The 20813-nt window shown below is 35.4% G+C and overlaps 1 protein-coding gene across 1 annotated transcript in view; it reads left to right on the top strand.

Annotated features, from left to right (window-relative positions):
• Positions 1-20599, top strand: part of MAP4K3 (mitogen-activated protein kinase kinase kinase kinase 3) — a 137044-nt gene extending 116445 nt beyond the window's left edge. The window contains exons 5-15 of the mRNA XM_082743252.1: positions 2085-2140; positions 2748-2795; positions 7328-7370; positions 8891-8963; positions 11768-11899; positions 12102-12164; positions 12252-12333; positions 12427-12537; positions 15325-15403; positions 19076-19134; positions 20418-20599. Coding sequence (XP_082599378.1) covers positions 2085-2140; positions 2748-2795; positions 7328-7370; positions 8891-8963; positions 11768-11899; positions 12102-12164; positions 12252-12333; positions 12427-12537; positions 15325-15403; positions 19076-19134; positions 20418-20498 — 827 coding nt within the window. The 3' untranslated portion in view covers positions 20499-20599. The remainder of the gene's footprint in view (positions 1-2084; positions 2141-2747; positions 2796-7327; positions 7371-8890; positions 8964-11767; positions 11900-12101; positions 12165-12251; positions 12334-12426; positions 12538-15324; positions 15404-19075; positions 19135-20417) is intronic.
• The last annotated feature ends 214 nt before the right edge of the window (positions 20600-20813 follow it).

The following is a 20813-nucleotide window of genomic DNA, read 5'->3' as shown; positions in this document are numbered from 1 at the left end:
ATGTCATTTATGGTGAATTTCTTCCCACTTATTTAATAATTTTGAATTCTCATATCATTTTCAACAGGAATACCATATGGCTTTTGAGAATGGGTTCTTCCACAGTGGTGGTTATGGTGGTTTTTCTTTTCTGTGATCCCAAGACCCCAGTGTATCCAGTATATTTGAACCCTAAACCTGAGTGAAGAGGCCTGTGGTGACAGAATCTGGAAGATATTTTTCCTATCTGGATCCTATCCATGATACCAAATCCTTGGTCTTTTTTTCCTTGTCTACCCTTTTCAGGTGAAGATGTAGCCCTTTGAAGGTTCTGGTTTTATGAGCATATTTGTTTTAACTGTTCCTCTACAGTTCAGTGGCCTTTTCTTCTGTTCTGTTCCCCATGTAGGGGATAAAACTAAAGCGCCAGCTTACCAAGATTGACCTTTTCTTTAGAGATAGCTAGAATATTTCACATTTTTACCATTCTGATTTTCATTTCCCTTTTTGTTTTTTGGCTCCTGGGAAAGTCTCTAACTTTTTAACATAGCTAGGCATTTAAAAGCTTATTTAAAATACTCTTTTCTGTCATATCTAGGTATTGTTTTCAGGGTTTTCAGTGTGTTTGCCATATTGTGGAAACAGAAATAGAAAGGAGGCCCATCTTACTGAATGAGAGGGGCTTACAAACCACAAGAATTAGTTAATATGACTTACCTTCAGACATTCAAACCCAGACTTGTCCTTAAGAAAATCTAAGTGAAATAGATTTCTCTCTTACACAATTGTAAAATACAACAAATACCCCCCAAATAAACATTTTTCGAAGAGGTTACTATCTAGCAAAAGATTCCATCGTTGGAATTTAATTCAATTTTTAGAATAGTCTCTCCCACCTAATGTGAAGAGACTTCATTCTGAAGTGATTTAGTAGGGAAAAAGAGAAAACTACTTAAATGTCTTCAGTAGTGGATAGATGCAGAGAAATATTGTTTAAATATTATGATTGAGTTATGTGTATTGATATAGAAAGTTGTCAATGGTAAGTGAAAAAAGGTTTTAGAATTGTATGTGTACTATGATTCCATTCATATTCTTCTGGGAGATCTGTACATACATTATTTAAAATATGTCTCTACATAAAATTATCTGGTAGGCTATAGGCCAAATTATTGATATTGCCTATTATTGAGTAATAGTATGGGTAAGGAAGAGACCTTTACTTTCCAAACTTGTCTATCGATTGGATTTTTATAGTGAACATACTATTTTTATAGCTATAAAGCTAATAACCTTAGGGGGGAAAATATTGACTTAATACTAGCTGTAAAACAGGGTGCCTGGGTGGCTCAGTTGGTTAAACATCCGACTTTTAATTTTGGCATAGGTCATGATCCCAGGATTGTGAGATCAACCCGTGCTTTAGGCTCTGTGCTGGGTATGGAGCCTCCTTAAGATTCTCTCTCTCCCTCTCCCTCTGCCCCGCTCCTTTCTAAAACAATTATTTATTTATTTGAGAGAAAGTGAGTGAGAGAAAGCAGAGAGGGGGAGTGAGACGCAGACTCCCTGCTGAGCAGAGAGCCTGACATGGGGTTCAGTCCCAGGACCCTGGGATCATGACCCCAGCCGAAGGCAGATGCTTAACTGACTGAGCTACCCAGGCCCCCTCTCTTCACCCCTCTTTTAAAAAAATAAAACAAAACTAGCCTTAATACATGTATTACATATCAATTTTAGAAAAGTTTAATAAAAACTAGCTAAGCCTCTTCTCCATGATTTATTTCTTTAAACATTTAAAAGGTAATATTGATCAATGAGGTGCAAAAATGATAATATAATTAATTTCAGAGACTACTTCAGTTCTTTATTCATTCCACAAACATTTATTTAGCAGCTTTCCCATGCCAGGCACTATTCTAAACGCTGGGGCTACAACAATGAGAAAAATCAGATTTAAAAAATCCTGCCCTCGTGGAGCTTACATTTTACTACAGTTGTTTAGGTATATCAAGACTATTGCTTAGTGGAACCTGTAAGACTTCACCATTTACTGAAAAATGTGCTTTGACTAAATTCACTGATACTAATTTTCTTCTCTTTTATAGTAACAGGACCTCTGTCAGAACTGCAAATTGCATATGTTAGCCGAGAAACACTGCAGGTAGGTCCAGTGCAAATTAAAAAGTACCATTCTTTATTGGATTCAGAGTTTAATTATTGTGCATTATCTGTTAAGTAAAGGTAGAGCATTCTAGTTTGATAAACTCTTGGATTTTAATATATTTTTAATTGTTTGTATAGTAAACTAAAATTATATTTGCAGATAAACACTATAAACCCTTAGTGTGATAATATGACCTCCTAAAATTTAAGTGCTCTGGATTTATTTTATATTTTTATATTCCTCTTAATACCAAAGAAATGCTTGAAAATTAAGCACTCTTACAGGAATTGAAACTCTTTCTAATACTAACTGCATTTATACTTTTTAAATGTTCTTTCAGACTATTTGCAGAGTTTAGTGGAAAGTATTTGTCTTTAGAAAATTAGTGGTTCCTGCTGAGCTTTGCCTTTTTCATTTTCTTGATTCTTTTGTCTTTTTAGGCTATTTCAGTAAAATAATGATTACCACTAGACCTTCTGTAATGAGTAAATAAAAAGCAGAAACTGCTTTTTATTTCATTAATCCCATTAATCACTTTACATCCCGAAATATGCTCTGTAGTAAAGTTTTATTAATTTTTGTGTTTTGTTTTTTGAAACTCCAGGGATTATACTATCTTCACAGTAAAGGAAAAATGCACAGAGATATAAAGGTATATATCATACGTTTAACCTAATGGCATCTCTCATTTTTAAATACTCGGCTCAAACTGTTGAACAATTGTCTTAATCTCTTTGATGAATTTCTTACCTGAAATATGTCACTATAATAAAATTGAGTGATACTTTTAAGAGTTTTATTACTTTTTTTTTTTTAAGATTTTTTTTAAGAGAGCAGAAGCACAAAGAGCTGCCAGCAGAACAGGCAGAGCAGGTAGAGGGAGAAGCAGGTTCCCTGCTGAGCAAGGAGCCTAATGTGGGACTCAATCCCAGGACCCTGGGCTCATGACCCAAGCTGAAGGCAGACGCTCAACCAATGGAGCCACCCAGGTGTCCCGAGGTTTATTACTTTTTTTATAGCAGCTGTATTGAGATGCAATTCACATGCCATAAAATTTACCCTTTTAAAGTATACATTTGTGGATTAGTGTTATAATAACCCGGATTACTTTATCTATAGTTACTTTTTTTGGTAAAAAGCAGATTAGGTCATCAGCTTCCATTAAATTTTTAGAACCTATCATGCTTCAAATATTACAGTAAACTTTGGAGGTCTTAAAGAAATATCATTAGTAATGTCTCAAAATGGATAAATTCAACTGTACCGTTTTCTGATGGTCGTTGATTTAACTGGCAGAGGAGAGCAGGTGCACTGGATATGCAGGGGTTAGCTCTGTGGTAAATTTGGTGCTCTGGCAGGACTCCTGAAGTTATTTCTAAACATTCTGCCGTTTTCCCAACTTAGTATTTTCTCCTTTCATTTATTTTTCTTTTACCTTCTTCCTTGTTCATCTTTTCTCCTACTTCTTTCCCCCTTTTGTTTTCTGAAGTTTACTTTGACATAAAGGTTATTCACTTTTGAGGGGTGGATATCCTCTTGCTCTTTGAGTCCCTGAAAGCCATGGACTCTCTTCTCAGAAAATGTCCTTATGCCCAGACTTCATATTTTGCATAAAATTTCAGTGGACTGTCATATCAGCTGCTAAGATCCTTTACTTTAAGTAATTTTTATAAGCCACTTAAAAGACATAAGCAAAGAGCTTTGGAGTTCAAAGGGAGAAGATATCATAACAGAAGTAAATCAAGAAAGGTACTGTGTCATCAGCACCTAGATGATCTGAAAAGTCTGATAGATTTTTGTCCGAAGTGGAGGTTGGAGTGCCTTACAAGCAGAAGGAACAGTGAAGCAAAGATACCAATGTCAGGAAAGTGTGCGGTCATTGTGGGGAGCATAAAAAGCCTTACTGTTTTATTGAAGAGAACGTATGAGAGTAACAAGAGATGGGGTTGGCTCCATTACACGAAGAGTTGTGTGCTGAACTTCAGAGTTTGTGCCTAACTGGGGAAATTCAGCCCATCACCTTTATTTCCACCCTGGTCTAAGCCACCGATTTATTCTTTCTCACCAGGACTTTTCTAGCAGCCTTCCAGGTGCTCTGCTTGAATGTTTCTATAGTCACTTCTCCAGCTTGCAAGCAGAGTGATCTTTTTATTTTTATTTATTCATTTGTGTATTTATTTATTTTAAAAGATTTTATTTATTTGATAAAAAGAGAGAGAAATTGAGAGAGAGATAAATAAATAGAGAGAGAAAGAGCCAGAGAGCACAAGCAGAGGGAATGGCACAGACAGAGGGAGAAACAGGCTCTGCCCTGAGAGGGGAGCTGGATGTGGGGCTTGATCCCAGGACCCCGGGATCATGACCTGAGCTGAAGGGAGACACTTAACCATTTGAACCACCTAGGCACCCCCAGAGTGATCTTTTTAAATCACAGCTCATCACTCTTCTGTTTGTAAACCACCTTAGCTTCCTACCATACTCAGTGTAAAATCAAGATTTTTTTTTTTTAATTAACTATACAACCCTGTAAGGTTATCCCTGATCTGGCCCCTGCTGTTCTCTTTGACCTCATCTCACATGCCTCTCCATTTCACTCATTCTGTTTCAGCCACACCAAACTTGATGTTTTTGGAATATGTAGAACTCATTCTGGCACCAAGGTTTTGTGTTTGCTGTATCCTCTTCCTGGAATGTTTTTCTCCCAGATTTTGGCATGGCTCTGCACCCTCACTTCATCCAGATCTCTGCTCAGATACCACTGTCTTTAAAGTACTTACCTCTTCCTGCCTTTAAATCATTGCTCGTGTCCATTCATGTGTGTGTGTGTATTCATTTTTAGATTTTCTTTCTCCTATTCAGTGTAAACCTCACGAGAGCTGGAACTTACTCTTATCTTTTACTGTATTTGTTACTACAACCCTAGAGCTTAAAATAGCAGTTGGTTGCTCAGGGACAGAGGAAAGGAAGGGTGGAAGGAAAGGAGCTTCAAAGCCCATAGATGCATGTGTTGTGATATAGACCATAATTTAGGAAAATTTACCTGGAGCTGGGGAGAGACCAAACTGAGCACTGTGGCAGACATCTAGATAGCTGGGGCCCAGATCAAGTTAAAATCCATGCTATATCATCAGTTGAGTGCCCAACTCCTGATTTTGGATCAGGTCATGATCTCAGGGTTGTAAGGTTCTGGGCCTGGAGCCTGCTTTTAAGATTCTCTATCTCTGCCCCTGCCCCCTCCTCCCTCTTAAAAAAAAAACTCCTTGCTGTAGTCCTTTGTCCCTCCTTTTTCTTGTTTCTCCCATTATTCCATAGTGCTGCAGTAATATCAGGTGTTGCAGTCTTACATTATGGTTTCCTCTTTTTTTGGATGGAAAGGGTTTCCTAGTATTTTTCGTTTAAGTCTATAATTACGTGATTGATGGCACCTTTGATTAAAGAGCCTGCTTGCTTTCGCTTGTTCATTTAAAATTATAAAAAGGCAAAAAATAAAATTTAAAAAGACTGTACATCTTGGGACACAGTATTTCTACCTCTTCTAAAAGCTTTGAGCTTATTGAAGTGGTTACTTGGGCTAAGGTCAGGAAGTAGGAGTGGCTAAAGTGCGACTAGGTCATTGTAATGGGAAAACACTGAGTTGTTTCCTCTCTGTATAGGGAAAAGCCCAGTTCTTCCCTACTGTGTGCTTCTTTCCTGAGTCTACTTTACTTCCTCACACAGAACACTTCACTTCTGACACTTTTGGTCACCAAACGTGTGGTGATTTCCCACACAGCAAGCAGTTCTCTGTGACACCAGCTGGGTGTGCATACCGTTTAACTCAGTTCTGACACTGTTTCCTGGAGGTAGCATCAGATCCCACAGATATGGGCTCAGTCCCACAGGACTGTCCCTTCTCCCATCACACACACACATACAAATACACACCCTCCAGATAATAGCTTGCAAGCCCAGTTTATCAGCTGTGCTTCTGAGCATCTGGCTGAATAGCTCAGCGGTTCCAAAGACCCCTTCCAGGATTCAATTAATTTGTTAGAGTGGCTCACAGAACTCAGGAAATTGTGTACATTTACCAGTTTATTAAAGGATTTGGCAAGAAATACCAATGAACATCCAGATGGGAGCGATTCATAGGGCAAGGTATGTGGGAGGAGTGTGGAGATTCCATTCCTTCTCCAGACATGACCCTCTCCTAGGACCTCCACCAACCTGGAAGCTCTCTAAACCCCATTTTATGGAGTCTTCCTCTTTAGGCATGATCAGTCATTAACTCCATTTTCAGCTCCTCTCCCTTCTCAGGAGATTGTGGGGCAGGGCTGAAAATTCCAAGCTTCTAATCATGGCTTGGTCTTTCCAGTGACCATCCCTTATCCAGGAGCTGTGCAGAAGCCCATTCATAGTTGCTTCATTAGAACAAGAAGACACTCCCGTCACCCCAGAAATTACAAGTGTTTCAAGAGCACTGTGTCAAGAACCAGGGTCTGAGATCATATATTAGAACAAAAGATGCTCCTAGCGCTCTTGTCACTTCGGAACTTACTAGGGTTTTCCAGAGGGCCATGCCAGAAACTGGGGGGAGAAACCAATCTATGTTTCCTGTTATCTCACAGTCATGTAGACAGGTGACATTTTGATTTGGTGGGCCCGTGGCTAGTTGTTTATCTTCTGAACAGGCCTAAACACTGGGCAGACATGTTAAGATAGACAGCCCCATGTACTAAGCAGCAAGGTTCAGTCTTAAAGACCAGCACCATTTCATCAATGATCAATTCCTATGAAGGCAAATTTGTGGATTTTTTGAACAGAAATAACAAGTTTAAAATGTAATAGAAGGAAGTGAAAATGCCAATATAAGTTCGTATTTTAGTGCAGTCACAGTGTTTAATCAGTAAGAAACTAACATTTAGATGAAAAATACATCATTTTTATAATAACATTCATATTGTGTTAATAGCAGCCTTTTGCAAGGTGGAAATTTTATAAGAATAGTCAGATTAACTAAAATGTGGATGGTAAGTTTTCCTGTGAATATAATGATGTGTAACACTTTAGTTGGGGATACTTTAAACTTTTAAGTATTTCTAGGTCTAAGGCTGCTACTTGTGTTTATTTTAAATATGAAATTTGGTCTATTGTATGTTGTGTCTGAAAAAATGTTTCTTACTTTAAAATGTTCTCACTTTGAAGGGAGCTAACATTCTGTTAACGGATAATGGTCATGTAAAATTGGGTAAGTAAATTAAAATTTTGTCATTTGTTCCAATTTATTCAAGAACATAATAAGTTTGTATTTTGCTTTGCTAGGACTAGGTTTTTCCCTCAGCATTTCTGTATTTTTAGGTGAAAATCTCATTACGGGGCATATGTAACCTCTCTATATCTGGTTCCTTTTCCCTTAATGGGGATAAAGTCTGATCTTCACATACGACAGATTTGTTTTAAAGATACAATAAAATAATAATTCTTTAGAGATCCTTTTACCTATAACTTGAGGAATGTGACTTTTGGTAAGAATAATCTGTACAGAATTACCTTGTGACCAAAAAACAAGGTAAACAAACCAAGCCAAAAAATCAATTGCACCAGCAATCCTACATCCTTTACATTAGCTTTTAAAATAAAATACAGTATTACTTATATAAGAATGTAATACCGATGTTGGTTGTTACTTTATTTCAAACCATACCTTTTGTTTTGTAACTTTTGATTATGACTGAAATAGAGTTTAAACCCTAAATAAGTTTGAAAGTTTAAGACTGCAAACATGTATAGTATAGTAGTTTTTATAAATAAGATCATAGCTGTTAGGTGTTAAGTGAAGTATTTAATAAATAAGAAAGTTATTTTGAATTACATATTACTATAAGATAAATCAGAAGTTTTAAAAAATTGTAAAAACACAAAACCGTTTTTGAACTGTAGCCTGCAATACAACTAATCAGATTTAAAAGTATATAGCTGAAAATTAACATGTAATAAAAATTTTCCAAACCTCCTCTAAAGATGAAAAAAGCATTTATCTTAACTATTGATGGCTTAGTGAACAGTTTCTGTCAGCAGTTTATATTTTATGTTAATATTATGTACCTTCCTGGCAAACATCCTATATAGATCTTGGTAGGTAAGGACTTAGAAATGACAGTTAAAAACTAGAAAATATTTAGAACTCAGCGTACTTAAAGAATAGCAACAAATCCAACATAAAAACAGATTTCCTGGTAGTGATTGGTGTTGGTATTAGAATGTATTGCTGAGGTGAGAGTTCGTAGAATATTCTATTTGGATGTCTTTTCAAGCTAGGGTAGATTTGCCAGTAGATTATTAGTTTGTTTGATGGCAGTCATCATGAATGTGGCAGGAAGTAAATGGAATATATTACTACTTACCATCCCTTCCAATGATACTCCTTGAATTTTAGGTCCTGGGAACTTGAAATTATATTATTAAATCTGGCAGCTTAAATTTTCTCAGCTGTCTGTTTCTCATCAAAATTATTTGATCTTGACGTATTGTCATTTGATTTTATGCAGGGATATATGGGAATATATTTGGCTGTGATAGAAACTGACTACTTTGTGATATTTTAGTGCTAACCCATAAAAGTTAAAAATTTTAATGTGATGTTTAAGAATATCTCATTTCTATGAAATTAGTTTAATGAAAAGAATTATTAAAAGTTATTTCTCATGTTACTGTAAATAGTTTTACTTTCCCTCAGCTTTCTTTTCTAAATGTTTATTTTTTTAATAGCTGATTTTGGAGTATCTGCACAGATTACAGCTACAATCGCCAAACGGAAGTCTTTTATTGGTACACCATATTGGTAATTGTATTTTAATTGACATTTTAACTTTTTGTTATTCTATCATTATTGAATAAATATAGCATCTATTGAAAAAAAAATAGACTGGCCAAAATTTTTAGGATTAAACAGATTAAGAAGATAATCGGTAGCTTAAGCAATTTAGGCATGTACACTTGTAGATGGAGTACACAGCCAAGGAATATTTTATCATGTTTATTTTCATTAAGAGCAAAAGGCTTTAAAAAGATGGATAATGGCTTTCGGGAACCTTGATACAAAGGAACTCTCACTGACTCTCTGGGGTCCAGCATGATTTTTACACATACTTAGTAAATGTTTGTTGATAACTGATTTCCAACTCCAGCTTCAGAGATTAAAAGCTAATGTTATTTCTCTTCTAAGAAAGTAAGAACTATCTTGGGAGCTTGTGAAATTGTGAATTAGGCAAAGTAAATTTTGGGACAATTATCACACTTCATCTCTCTTTCTAGTATCATGTCTTTACCACATGAACTCTAGGGATGTAGAACAGAATGAAATCTCTTGTCCAAAGTGACTAAGGTTAGCAGTTACTCAGTTAATAAAAAATGTCTGTTCAGTGGCACATCTCAAAATTTAATACATATATATACCTTAAACATTTTACTTTAATTTAAGGCATATGAGTGCACTTTTTTTCCTTTGCCATGGGACCTTTTCTTTGGCTCACTAATTAGAGTTCTGTCTTAATAATATAAACAATACCCGCGATGCCTCAGCTGTATTTTCTGGGTTGTGTTTCTCTAAAATGCAGTGATAACTTGGACGTATAAAGCATGTCCCTTTTTTTAAAGTCCGATGTATGAGCCGATGTATGAGTATTCAGCCTTATTCTGTATTTAGTTCTCTCAAGGTTGAGAAACTTGTATGCTGTGGTAGTGAGAAAAACTACCATAATCAGTATAAAAGATAGGTTTCCAGCACCCAAGGAAGTGTTCTTTTGTCCCATTTTAGTAAATTCTGTTCCCTCGTCCCTAGCCTCTGTCAACACCCAGTGTGATTTCTGTCTCTCTAGTTTTGCCTTCTCTCCGAATGTCATACAAAATGGAATTATACAGTCTAGCCTTCCTAGTCTTTTGCAGTTGTCATATTCTTTACCTAATTTGCCAGTCTTCTGGTTTTGTCTTTAGAAACTTGTCTTTAACAGGATTTTTGGAAGCATTAACTTTAATTTTCATAACTCTTTTCAACTTTCATTAACAAATCAGTTCTTTATAACAAATAATATTATTTATTGTATTATATAACATATATATATATTTATTTATTTGCATAATATAATGAATAAACAGACTCAGAGATGAACTCAGTTGACAGTGGTAAGCATGCAGCCTAACTGGCAGAAGTAGAAGTACACCAGCTGGACAATTTCACTTGTATTTTATAGAGGAATGGAGAACATCATCTAACATGGCAAACCAGGCATACCAGCTTTATGCACTTTGATTCTCTGCAAGTGCATTTCCCCCCAGCAAACTGGAATCTAGCCAGCAATAATAGGAAAGTGGGAATGATAGCTGTCAGTAATCAGAAAGATAGTTGTACATCATCTTAAGTCAGAGAGAACCTATCAGTTCACCATTGTTCTAACTTGCCATCTCTACACAGCTGTAAAGTAATAACTGATATACTTTAAAATTACTTTTCTTATAATAATTTGAATATTTTTAAGAAGTACTTTAGGATTAGAAAGATTTTAAGAACAAGCACTGTGAAAACTAAAGGGTGTGTGTGTGTGTGTGTGTTTGATTTCAACTGACTTAATTTGACTTGCCTGAAATCATACTAGGAAGACAGATGTGTATTTGCTACTTATTTAAATCATTCTTTTGATATTAAGAGTTAGTTATTTAAAAAAAAATTTTTTTTAAAGATTTTATTCATTTATCTGAGAGAGAATGAGTAAGAGAGAGCATGAGAGAGGAGAAAGTCAGAGAAGCAGACTCCCCAAGGAGCTGGGAGCCCGATGCAGGACTCAATCCTGGAAGTCCGGGATCATGACCCAAGCCCAAGGCAGTAGCTCAACCAACTGAGCCACCCAGGTGCCCCAAGAGTTGGTTATTTTTAAAACTATTGTTTAGGATTTAAAATATTTATATTTGAGAATTAGTATAATTTAAATCAGTTAAATACAAATTTATAGAAATATCATTAGAATAAGACTATATAGGAAAGTTTAAAAAAAGAAAACTAAGTTTGAGTGACTTTCCTTTATATAAATACAGCTTTAAAAAGCAAACACTCATTTTTATAATTTCCACCATTATAATAAAACTGAAAAACTGTCAATTAACTTTATAGTAAATATGAATTACGTACTAAATTAAGATTATTGATGCCCCAATAAATAGTTTTGGTCACATGGAAACAGAGGCCAGATTGCAATTTGTTGGTATAAGTAGGTAGAGCTAAAAATTGTAGAACATTTATTACAAGGTGTTATTTCTCTGTAAAATTGTGCAGAATTGTACAGAGGAAGTGATGGAGATATGGACAAATATAGGATGTGTTGCTATATTATAATTGGTAAAGTTTTATAAACCTTTATAGTTGGTATAGCAGAGTAACCAAGGAGTCACCAGTAGGGTCTTGGGATGGAGAATCTTACAAAGTCACGATCTTGGAAGAGATCTTTGATATACTACATATTTTTCAGATAATCAGGGTCTAAATAGGCCTCAGCTTAGTTTCAAGTGCCTCTGATGGGAATATGAAAGACAATACAATAAATAGAAGTTGTTTTTTATTTTCGTTTTTTTTCTCTCCTGGAATATTTCCTTCAGGATGGCACCAGAAGTCGCAGCTGTTGAGAGGAAAGGGGGTTACAATCAGCTCTGCGATCTCTGGGCAGTAGGAATCACTGCCATAGAACTAGCTGAGCTTCAGCCGCCTATGTTTGACTTACACCCAATGAGGTCAGTGTATCATAATTGGAGAACTCTTTACTCCGATTAAGGGTAATCCCCTCCCCCTGCCTGTTACATCATGAACAAATAATATTCTCAGTCTTGCTCTACATCATTAGTAGTAATAGTATTATTTAATAGTAATAGATTTATATTACATATTAAAATGTGAAATCTTAAAATGCTGTGTAATTTGTTGTTGATTTTTCAGAGCATTATTTCTAATGACAAAAAGTAATTTTCAGCCTCCTAAACTAAAGGATAAAATGAAGTGGTAAGTATTTTTGTGTTACTTACTTTATAATCATGAGTAGAAAAAAGAAATAAAACTTAAAATTCTGTGATTTTCAAAATTTCTTAGGTCAAATAGTTTTCATCATTTCGTGAAAATGGCACTTACCAAAAATCCAAAAAAAAGACCTACTGCTGAAAAGTTATTACAGGTATTATTTTTGCCCTGAAATACGTCTTTTTTCAAAAAATAAAATGTTTACTCAGGTTTCTAATGAGTGTTTTGTATTATGTTACTTTTATAGCACCCATTTGTCACACAACCTTTGACACGATCTTTGGCAATTGAACTTTTGGATAAAGTGAATAATCCAGATCATTCCACTTACCATGATTTTGATGATGATGATCCTGAGGTAGGAATTGTCTTTACCAACTAGTGTATTTAACACATATGTATATAGGTATGTGCATTGAAGTTCTGGGTCTAGTTTAAATGAAAATCTCCTAAGGAAATAATTAAGTCTTTGACTCAGCCTCTCTTAGGGAAGTCATGTGCAGGGTTTTTCTTACTGGCTTCTTATGGGTGACTATTTTCTGAAATGGCAAAGCACGATCATCTAATCCACTTGGTGAAATTACTATAGTTATTTCAAAGTAGTCATTTCAGATGATGTTGCCAAATAAATCGTCCACAATAAGAGAGAACACAAATGGGAAGCACTTAAACCAGATGTTAGAATATACTCAAAATTGCGATTCGGTTTTCCTCTTTTAAAAAATATCCTTGTACAGTACCTGATGAATTATTAGTAGTTAGTAGAAAGTATAGGATTGCTCTTGTTAGTGACTAAAACCCTAATTATCCACTATGGAAATTTTAAAAATAAGCCAGTATAGTTGTTAGAGAGTAACTAGTGATAGAAGCATTGAGATTAAAGGAAGCTTCTCTTCTTTTGGCATATTTAAAATTCCTAGCTCAGCTAGTAATTGTGGCACCTAACAATAAGCTTAGTAAATGTGACATGGCAGAATTTTGTTATTGGGTATGTAACTGCTGTGGATAGCCTTGACCCTGCCTGACAGGCTTTTTGGAAGGTACTTAAAATGGTATAAAATTCATTGATGGTACTGCGGGAATGATAGCTGTCAGTAGTCAGAAAGATAGTTGCACATCATCTTAAGTCAGAGAGAACCTATCAATTCACCATTGTTCTAGCTTGCCATCACTACACAGCTGTAATTAAATTAGCTATCTGCCCCCTTTTGTTCAAGGTTTGTAAAAGAGTTTGAAAACAAATGAGAATGAATGTGTTTCATTTTTTTGCAAAAAAAAAACTTGTATAGATTATTTACTTGATAGAATTTTCTTCTCCTACATGTTTATCCATTTACTATGAACAGCATTCTTAGATTTAATAATTTTACAATTATCCATTTAACCTGGAAAAGTAAAACATGAAGAATTACTGATCTTATCATAAGAAAAAATTATTTTTGTTGTTTGCTTACTTTTGTTTCGTAAAAACTTGGGTTTTATAAACTCTTCTCCCATCATTCAACATCATTAGAGTTTGCATGGTGACACAGGACTGTAGAAATGACCCTGTAAGCTGAGACACCCTGCAAAGTGATCCTAATCTAATCAGCGGCGAAAACCACAGTTGTTCTGTGACTTTAAAAAATTTTTGTCAAAATATTAAAAATTCTCTTACTGTCGGTTTTAAATGTATAAGGAAGGTGAAAAAAATACTAAAACTAATGTTTACCTAGTGCACTGTTACTTAAAATATTAGAACCAGTGAGAATGAATGTGTTTCATTTTTTTGCAGAAAGAACTTCTATAGATTATTTACTTGATAGAATTTTCTTCTCCTACATGTTAATCCATTTACTGTGAACAGCATTCTAAGATTTAATAATTTTACAACTAACCATTTTAGCTGGGAAAGTAAAACTGTTCTCATAGAGAGTCGTAGACTTTATTCATGTTCACTGATGATAGCAATCTGTGTGACTATCCTGACATGATACCTATTTTTGCTACTATATATTGTGATCAGAAGTCCAGGGGTTTTCCCCCAGTTCTCCTTCTAATTCGCTGAGCACCCTAATTTTGAGTCTCAGTGTTCTGATCTATAAAATGAAGATTAGTACTAGGTTCATAAGTTAATTTTAAAGACAAAATAAGCTCAGGTATATTGAAAGCGCTTTGTAAACAACGAATCACTGTATGTGTCAAGTTTACATACTTCCGTTTTGAAATGACTTTTGCTACTATTTTTCTACGTCAGTATTTTCAGTATTTGGGTCTTCTAGATTCATATTTATTTCCCGAGATGTGCCTATACTGAGAATAACTTGGGTCCTGTTCTTGATCTGCCTTTCGAATTTGATCATTTGAGCTCAAGTGTTTATGAATTACGTTTTCCAAGAAGATATGCCTAAGAGTGTATCTCCTTCACATGCAGAAAAAAAAACCTGTTTGGTACATGAAATAGATGCTGGCATCACCTCTTAAGGTGAGATCTTAAAGTGTATGGGATGAGCTCTGATGGAGCTTCAGAGGCTTTGCAGATATGGCCCCTTGTGCTCCCCAAAAGATTGGAGGAATGTCCGTGATACAGCAATGAGAATTCATCACCGCTCCACCTCTTCCCCCCAGCCCGAATGTTTCTAAGTGTGGCGATACGCAGAGATTTTAATACAGTGAAAGGAAAGAAAATAGAGCACTATTCCTACAAGGAAAAAAAAACATAAAGGGGTGAAAATTATGTTTACTAAGTAAAAGGACTACAGATCACAAATACCTTTAGCATCAATTCATTTTATTTATCTCATTGTTTTTGGTAAAAGAACTTGAGGCAGATTTGTTAAATTAAAACAGTTCTGTTGAGCAGTAAGGAAAGCTGCAGCTTTTGAACTGCTGTTGAATTATTGAAACACTCAATTTTATATATTTATATATATTCAACTCAGAGAACATTTATTGGGAAACTGCTGTGGACAAAATATATCCATAATCTTAGAAGCTCCCAGTTTATAGTTGCTTCTTTTTGAGGGAGAAAAAAATCACAGATTCATTATATTTTGTCCCATTTTTGTATAAAATGGAGTATCTCTTTCACGTTTAAGTAATTTTGTGGACCAGGCTGTGACTTGATTGTCAAATGCCACATGTCATTGATTTTGGTCTTTCCTAGCCTCTTGTTGCTGTACCGCATAGAATTCACTCAACAAGTAGAAATGTAAGAGAAGAAAAAACACGCTCAGAGATAAACTGTAAGTATATACTATACACGCTTCTTAATTTAACAATGAGAAATAAGATTTCAAGTTGTAATTTAGTTACAGTTCTTTTTGCTTCATTTTCTTCCGATTAGTCGTTCTTAGTAAATCTTTTTAGATGTTAGGGTTTAATTAAGGCAGAAAAAATTTCCTTTACCTTGTTCCCCGGGGAATTTTGGCAAGAGAGGGGATGTGGGATGTATTTATGTTGTTACAGTCTGGGAAGAGGAATAAAATTCCTTGACCAGGCAGGACAGAATAATCGAAGCAGTGCCTCTTAAACTGGTGTGTGACTCACCTAGAGAGCTTGTGGAAGTGGAGTTTCCCATTCCATGGATCTGCGGCTGGGCTTGAGGTCCTTCACTTCGCACAAGCTCCCGGGTTCTGTAGGGGTTTATGGTTCCAGGGCCACACTTTGAATAGCAAGGAGAGGTGCAAAGATCTGCAAACTAGCTCAGCATCTGAATGACCTGAGCACCTTTAAAAGTGGGCTTCCAGCCCCACTTTTCCATAGATCCTGATTCACTGGGTCTTGAGTCAGCCCAGGAATCTTTTAAAAGAGCCCCCCAGGTATTTCTTATGGACACCCTTGTTATGGGCCCACTGAGACCTTTCATTTACATGGAATCTGTACTGTCAACCCTCCAGTGAAAACTCTGCCAGCAGGAATCTGCAGTACTAGTGCCTAAAGTTCCTTTTTCTTCTTGGAAGCATTAATTCTCTGTGACATAGAATGCTAATTTAGTGCAATGAGGCTTCTGGTAACAGTTTTCCATGGGTTAAAGATTTATCCTGAGAGTGGGCGCCTGGGTGGCTCAGTGGGTTAAGCCGCTGCCTTCGGCTCAGGTCATGATCTCAGGGTCCTGGGATCGAGTCCCGCATCGGGCTCTCTGCTCAGCAGGGAGCCTGCTTCCTCCTCTCTCTCTCTCTCTCTCTCTCTGCCTGCCTCTCTGCCTACTTGTGATCTCTCTCTGTCAAATAAATTTAAAAAAAAAAAAAAAAAAAAGATTTATCCTGAGAGACCTGATATCCAGAATGACTAGTGAAGTTAGGCAGTGTGGTAACTTAAGGTAACTACTGGAAAGAAACTTTTCCCAATTTTTAGCTAGGTCAGTAATGATAATAGTACATTTCATACTTTAAGATGAAGCTATCTCTTTGTCTGAAAAGCTGAATAAGTAGTGGCAGACACTATCACCATTTAATAGAAAAAAAAAATGCAGAGATGCAGAGATTTACCTGTGGGATGAAGTCATACACCACGTTAACAGCAAGCCTGGGATCTCTCAACTTCCCAGCCCAGTCGTCTTTCACTAACACTGCTGTGTTTCAGAAACCACTTCATCATGGCTTATGGATTTTATACTGCATATCCTTTGCAGATTTTCCATTGAAACTTTGGCTGGACCATACACTTGTGTATTAAGTTCTTAGAAAAGCTTTGTGCTTGTGTTACTTGAAAATGCTCTTAAAAGAAAGAAACTCTTAACTGAGGGTTGCTGGCAGGAGAGGGTAGGGAGAGGGTGGCTGGGTTATGGACATTGGGGAGGGTATGTGCTATGGTGAGTGCTGTGAAGTGTGTAAACCTGGCGATTCACAGACCTATACCCCTGGGGCTAAGAATACCTTATATGTTAATAAAAAATTAAAAATTTTTTTTTAAAAAAAGGAAAGAAACTCTTGAAAGAAAATACCATGCATTGTACAAAAAGCCCAGAACTGAGATCTGGTACTTGTTTGCCAGCAGTTGGTTGTGTGAATATATATAAGATTACCTTTTAGGGTGCCTGAGTGGCTCAGCGGGTTAAAGCCTCTGCCTTCAGGTCTGGTCATGATCCCAGGGTCCTGGCATCAAGCCCCACATTGGGCTCTCTGCTTGGCAGGGAGCCTGCTCCCCCTCCCCGCCACCACCTACTTGTGATCTCTGTCTGGCAAATAAAAAAATAAAATCTTTAAAAAAAAAAAAAAGATTACCTTTTTTAAAGCTCCATCTGAAGCCAGATGATTTAAATTTGCTAATTTCCCTCCAAACATATTTTTCTGAAAATGACAACCTTAGTATATCTCTCTCTCTCTCACACACACACACACACACACAATTATGTAGTTATATGACCCATATATATAAGCTTTTCCTATTTTCTAATATACAAAAAACAATTACAAGATGTCTTTCTCATTTCTTTAATAATACAGATGGTGATCAGAGATATCTATGTTGTTGATTTAGAAAACTTTGTATTTTCAGTATTAATGAAAATCTAATATAAAGTACTTTTATTTTGTTATCCAGTTCTTTTAAAAAAATTATATTATTAGGCTCTTTATTCCAAAGGGCAGTTCTTTCTGAATCATTCTTTACAAATTTATATTAGTGATTCTCAGCTTCTAACTGCATAGGCCTGAATAGGCTACATAAAACTAGATGTCAGTATTCCCGTTTTTCTGAGATTCTGATATGCCCTTCCTTTGGTGGGGGCAGGTAAAGTATGGTAGACCTCTTCCCTTTTCCCCTATTTGCCAGTAAGAAAGGTGTCGTGTCCCTCTAGAGTGTTGTGGTAGCAACCACCACTTTTAATAATTTATAAGTTTGATATTTGAGGCTTTTAAATCTTATACATATTCTAATATCTGCTTTCTTAGAATATTTTATGATTTTATGTGAGATGTGATAGAATAGTTAATAATGTTGTTAACTGTAAAGACAGGCTTTGGAAAAATGGTTTTGATAATGTTTTAATGTTCCCAGTTCCTTGGTATCTCTCCATGCAACCAAGGTTTTCTCCTTATTAAACTAAATGGTGTTTAGGCAACATTCATATGAAAATGGACACATTTGCAGAAAAGGTGTCATTCTTTCCCTTTTGGAAATCCTCTCTGCCTTCAGTTAAATATGATAAGTAAAAACTTGCTTTAAAGATACATGTGGGGAAAGCAGGCCTGTTCACATGTGACAATAACACAAGGCAGGTAGATCCACTAACTATCCTCATGCAACTTTATTATAGATTTAATTTTCCCATTTGATGACAGATGTAGGCGAAGGCCGTTCACTAGGCCTCTGTCAAGGTGAAATCTGTATATTAATTTTAATACCTTACTAAAAGTTACCTTATGGTCCTTGATGTATGATTGTGTATGGACAGGTATGAAGAATCCACTATTGAAGAAGCCTCATTTGGAAGTGATAGGCCATCACTCTGCCATATTCATTTGGTCACACAGACCAGCCCTGGTCATGTGGGAAGGCACTACACACATAAACACCAGCGGGGCAGCAATCATTAGAGGCCATTTGAAGCCTGGCTTCCAAAAGTACTCTGCCTCCTTTGCTGTCTACCCTCCTAAATCCTGAGTTCAGATTGCCTATAGTTAGTGCTGGGTCACAGTAAAGTAGCAAGTTAGATCCTAACTGTAATTTTGCTAATCATCTTTTTTTTTCTTTCTTTTTACTATGGAAGAGATCTAGAATTAACAGATTAAGCTTTAATATCCTACGTAGACTTTATTAGGCTTTTTTCAGCCAACAGATTTTTCATTTAAATCTTTGGATTGTAATCACTATATGATAGATGATAAAATTAAATGTTTTGCCATAGAGTAACTTAAAAGTATTACGTCTTTAAGAATATAGATACAGATCATGGCTTTACTTTTCTTTTTTAGTTGGCCAGGTAAAATTTGATCCACCCTTAAGGAAGGAAACAGAACCACATCATGAACTTGTAAGTAGTGAAGTCTTGGAATGTTAACACTGAAAATAAATATTTTAATTAGTCTTTGTGATATTGGTACTGACTAAAAAAATCTAGTTATTGATTTTTCAAAAGCATTTGGGGAAATAAAAAGGTAAGTAATTCTGAAATTTATAAAAAATAAATCTGTGTTGCTGAGATTGAATATTCTCAAAATTAGGAGAAACTAGTTTTACCATTCTCTGATTACATGTTTTTAATGCTGGCCTTTTTTTTTCCTCCATTTTTGTTTTGCAGCTTTTGAGGGGCTTTTTTGTATGCATTTATTGGGATAAATGGCACTATTTTAAATTAGGATGTTGGGCCAATAAAAGCACATCTCACTGAATTTATGGGCAGTCTTTTAAGAGTGTAAGCCAGTTTTCTAAACATCAGGGTAGAGTCAGATCTGGACTAAAACTCAGGAGAAGCTAGGCATACATGGTAGATCAAATCTGTCATTCATTTAAGGCTTTGCTAACTATATGAAGTTCTTTTCATGATTCTTTTTAATGTTTTATATATGCCTTCCAGGCACATGATAATATATTTTTAGAAGCAGTCTTGGAAGCAACATGTTTTGCAAATATTTGAGATGATAATATTCTATGGAAGAATAAAAAGTAAGACTTAAGCAACAAAATTAATCTTAATGAAATAGTTTCCTGCAGCTCCAGATTTTAGTTTTCATTTTTTTCTTTCCTATTCAGTAATGAGAAGGAATTAACTGTGAATAAGTACTAAGGATTGAAATGGGAACTTTCTTCTTAAATTTGACGCTTATTTTATCCAACTTGACTAAACGCATACGTACAAAGTGTATCTTTAGCCTTTAAATTATGGAGTTATTCTGATTCAGTGTACCAGCATGGAGGAATGGAGTGTTAAGTAAAAATTCTTTAAATGATTATATTAAAATGCTTAAGCCCAACATTCATGTAGAGGATGAAAGAAGGTTAAGAACAAAAAGTAATCTATTCATGATGTTTATAACTGCTAATAGTATTTTGTTAAGGCAGTTGGAGTTTTCTGTTTCTCTTTTTAAGTTGGCATTGCGTGTATTTAAATTCTGTACTAATTTAATAACTGCATCACAGAGCAAAGCTGTTGCATTATTGATATTTTAGAAGCTCCTTGATATGATTTGACTTAGCATTTGCCTTAATAAAATTATGTTAGCAGGACTTACCTTACTTGTGACAGTTTCCCTTTGTGACTTTGTGGCTTTTAGTCTAAGTGTAAATAACTTGGGTTTCTTGGTCTCTGCTAAACAGCCCGACAGTGATGGTTTTTTGGACAGTTCAGAAGAAATATACTACACTGCAAGATCTAATCTGGTATTTCTTATCTTCTGATTTTCTTTGTCAGCATTGTTTAGTCTTAATTGTTTTGGGGGTTTTTTTTGATCAAATATTTTGTCCAATTTTAATGAACCAGTTTAAGCATTGTTTTTTAAGTACCTGCCATTTAGCAAGGTTCCTTATATTGATTATAGCCGTTTTTTTCCAAATCAAGTTAAGTAGATTTATCTACTCAAATATATTATAATAAAAAATTAAAAATTTTTCCTTTTTTAATGAAAAGTACTCAGTTTTCTCAAATGTATTTTTTAAATTACTTCTTCATATAAAAATGTTGAGTTTTAATACTGTCACTTATTTTAATGAACT

Source organism: Mustela nivalis (genome assembly GCF_964662115.1).
Source record: "Mustela nivalis genome assembly, chromosome: 8".
Classification (NCBI taxonomy): domain Eukaryota; kingdom Metazoa; phylum Chordata; class Mammalia; order Carnivora; family Mustelidae; genus Mustela; species Mustela nivalis.
The sequence above is the reverse complement of the archived record's forward strand: the minus strand, read 5'-3'. Positions and strand labels throughout refer to the sequence as shown.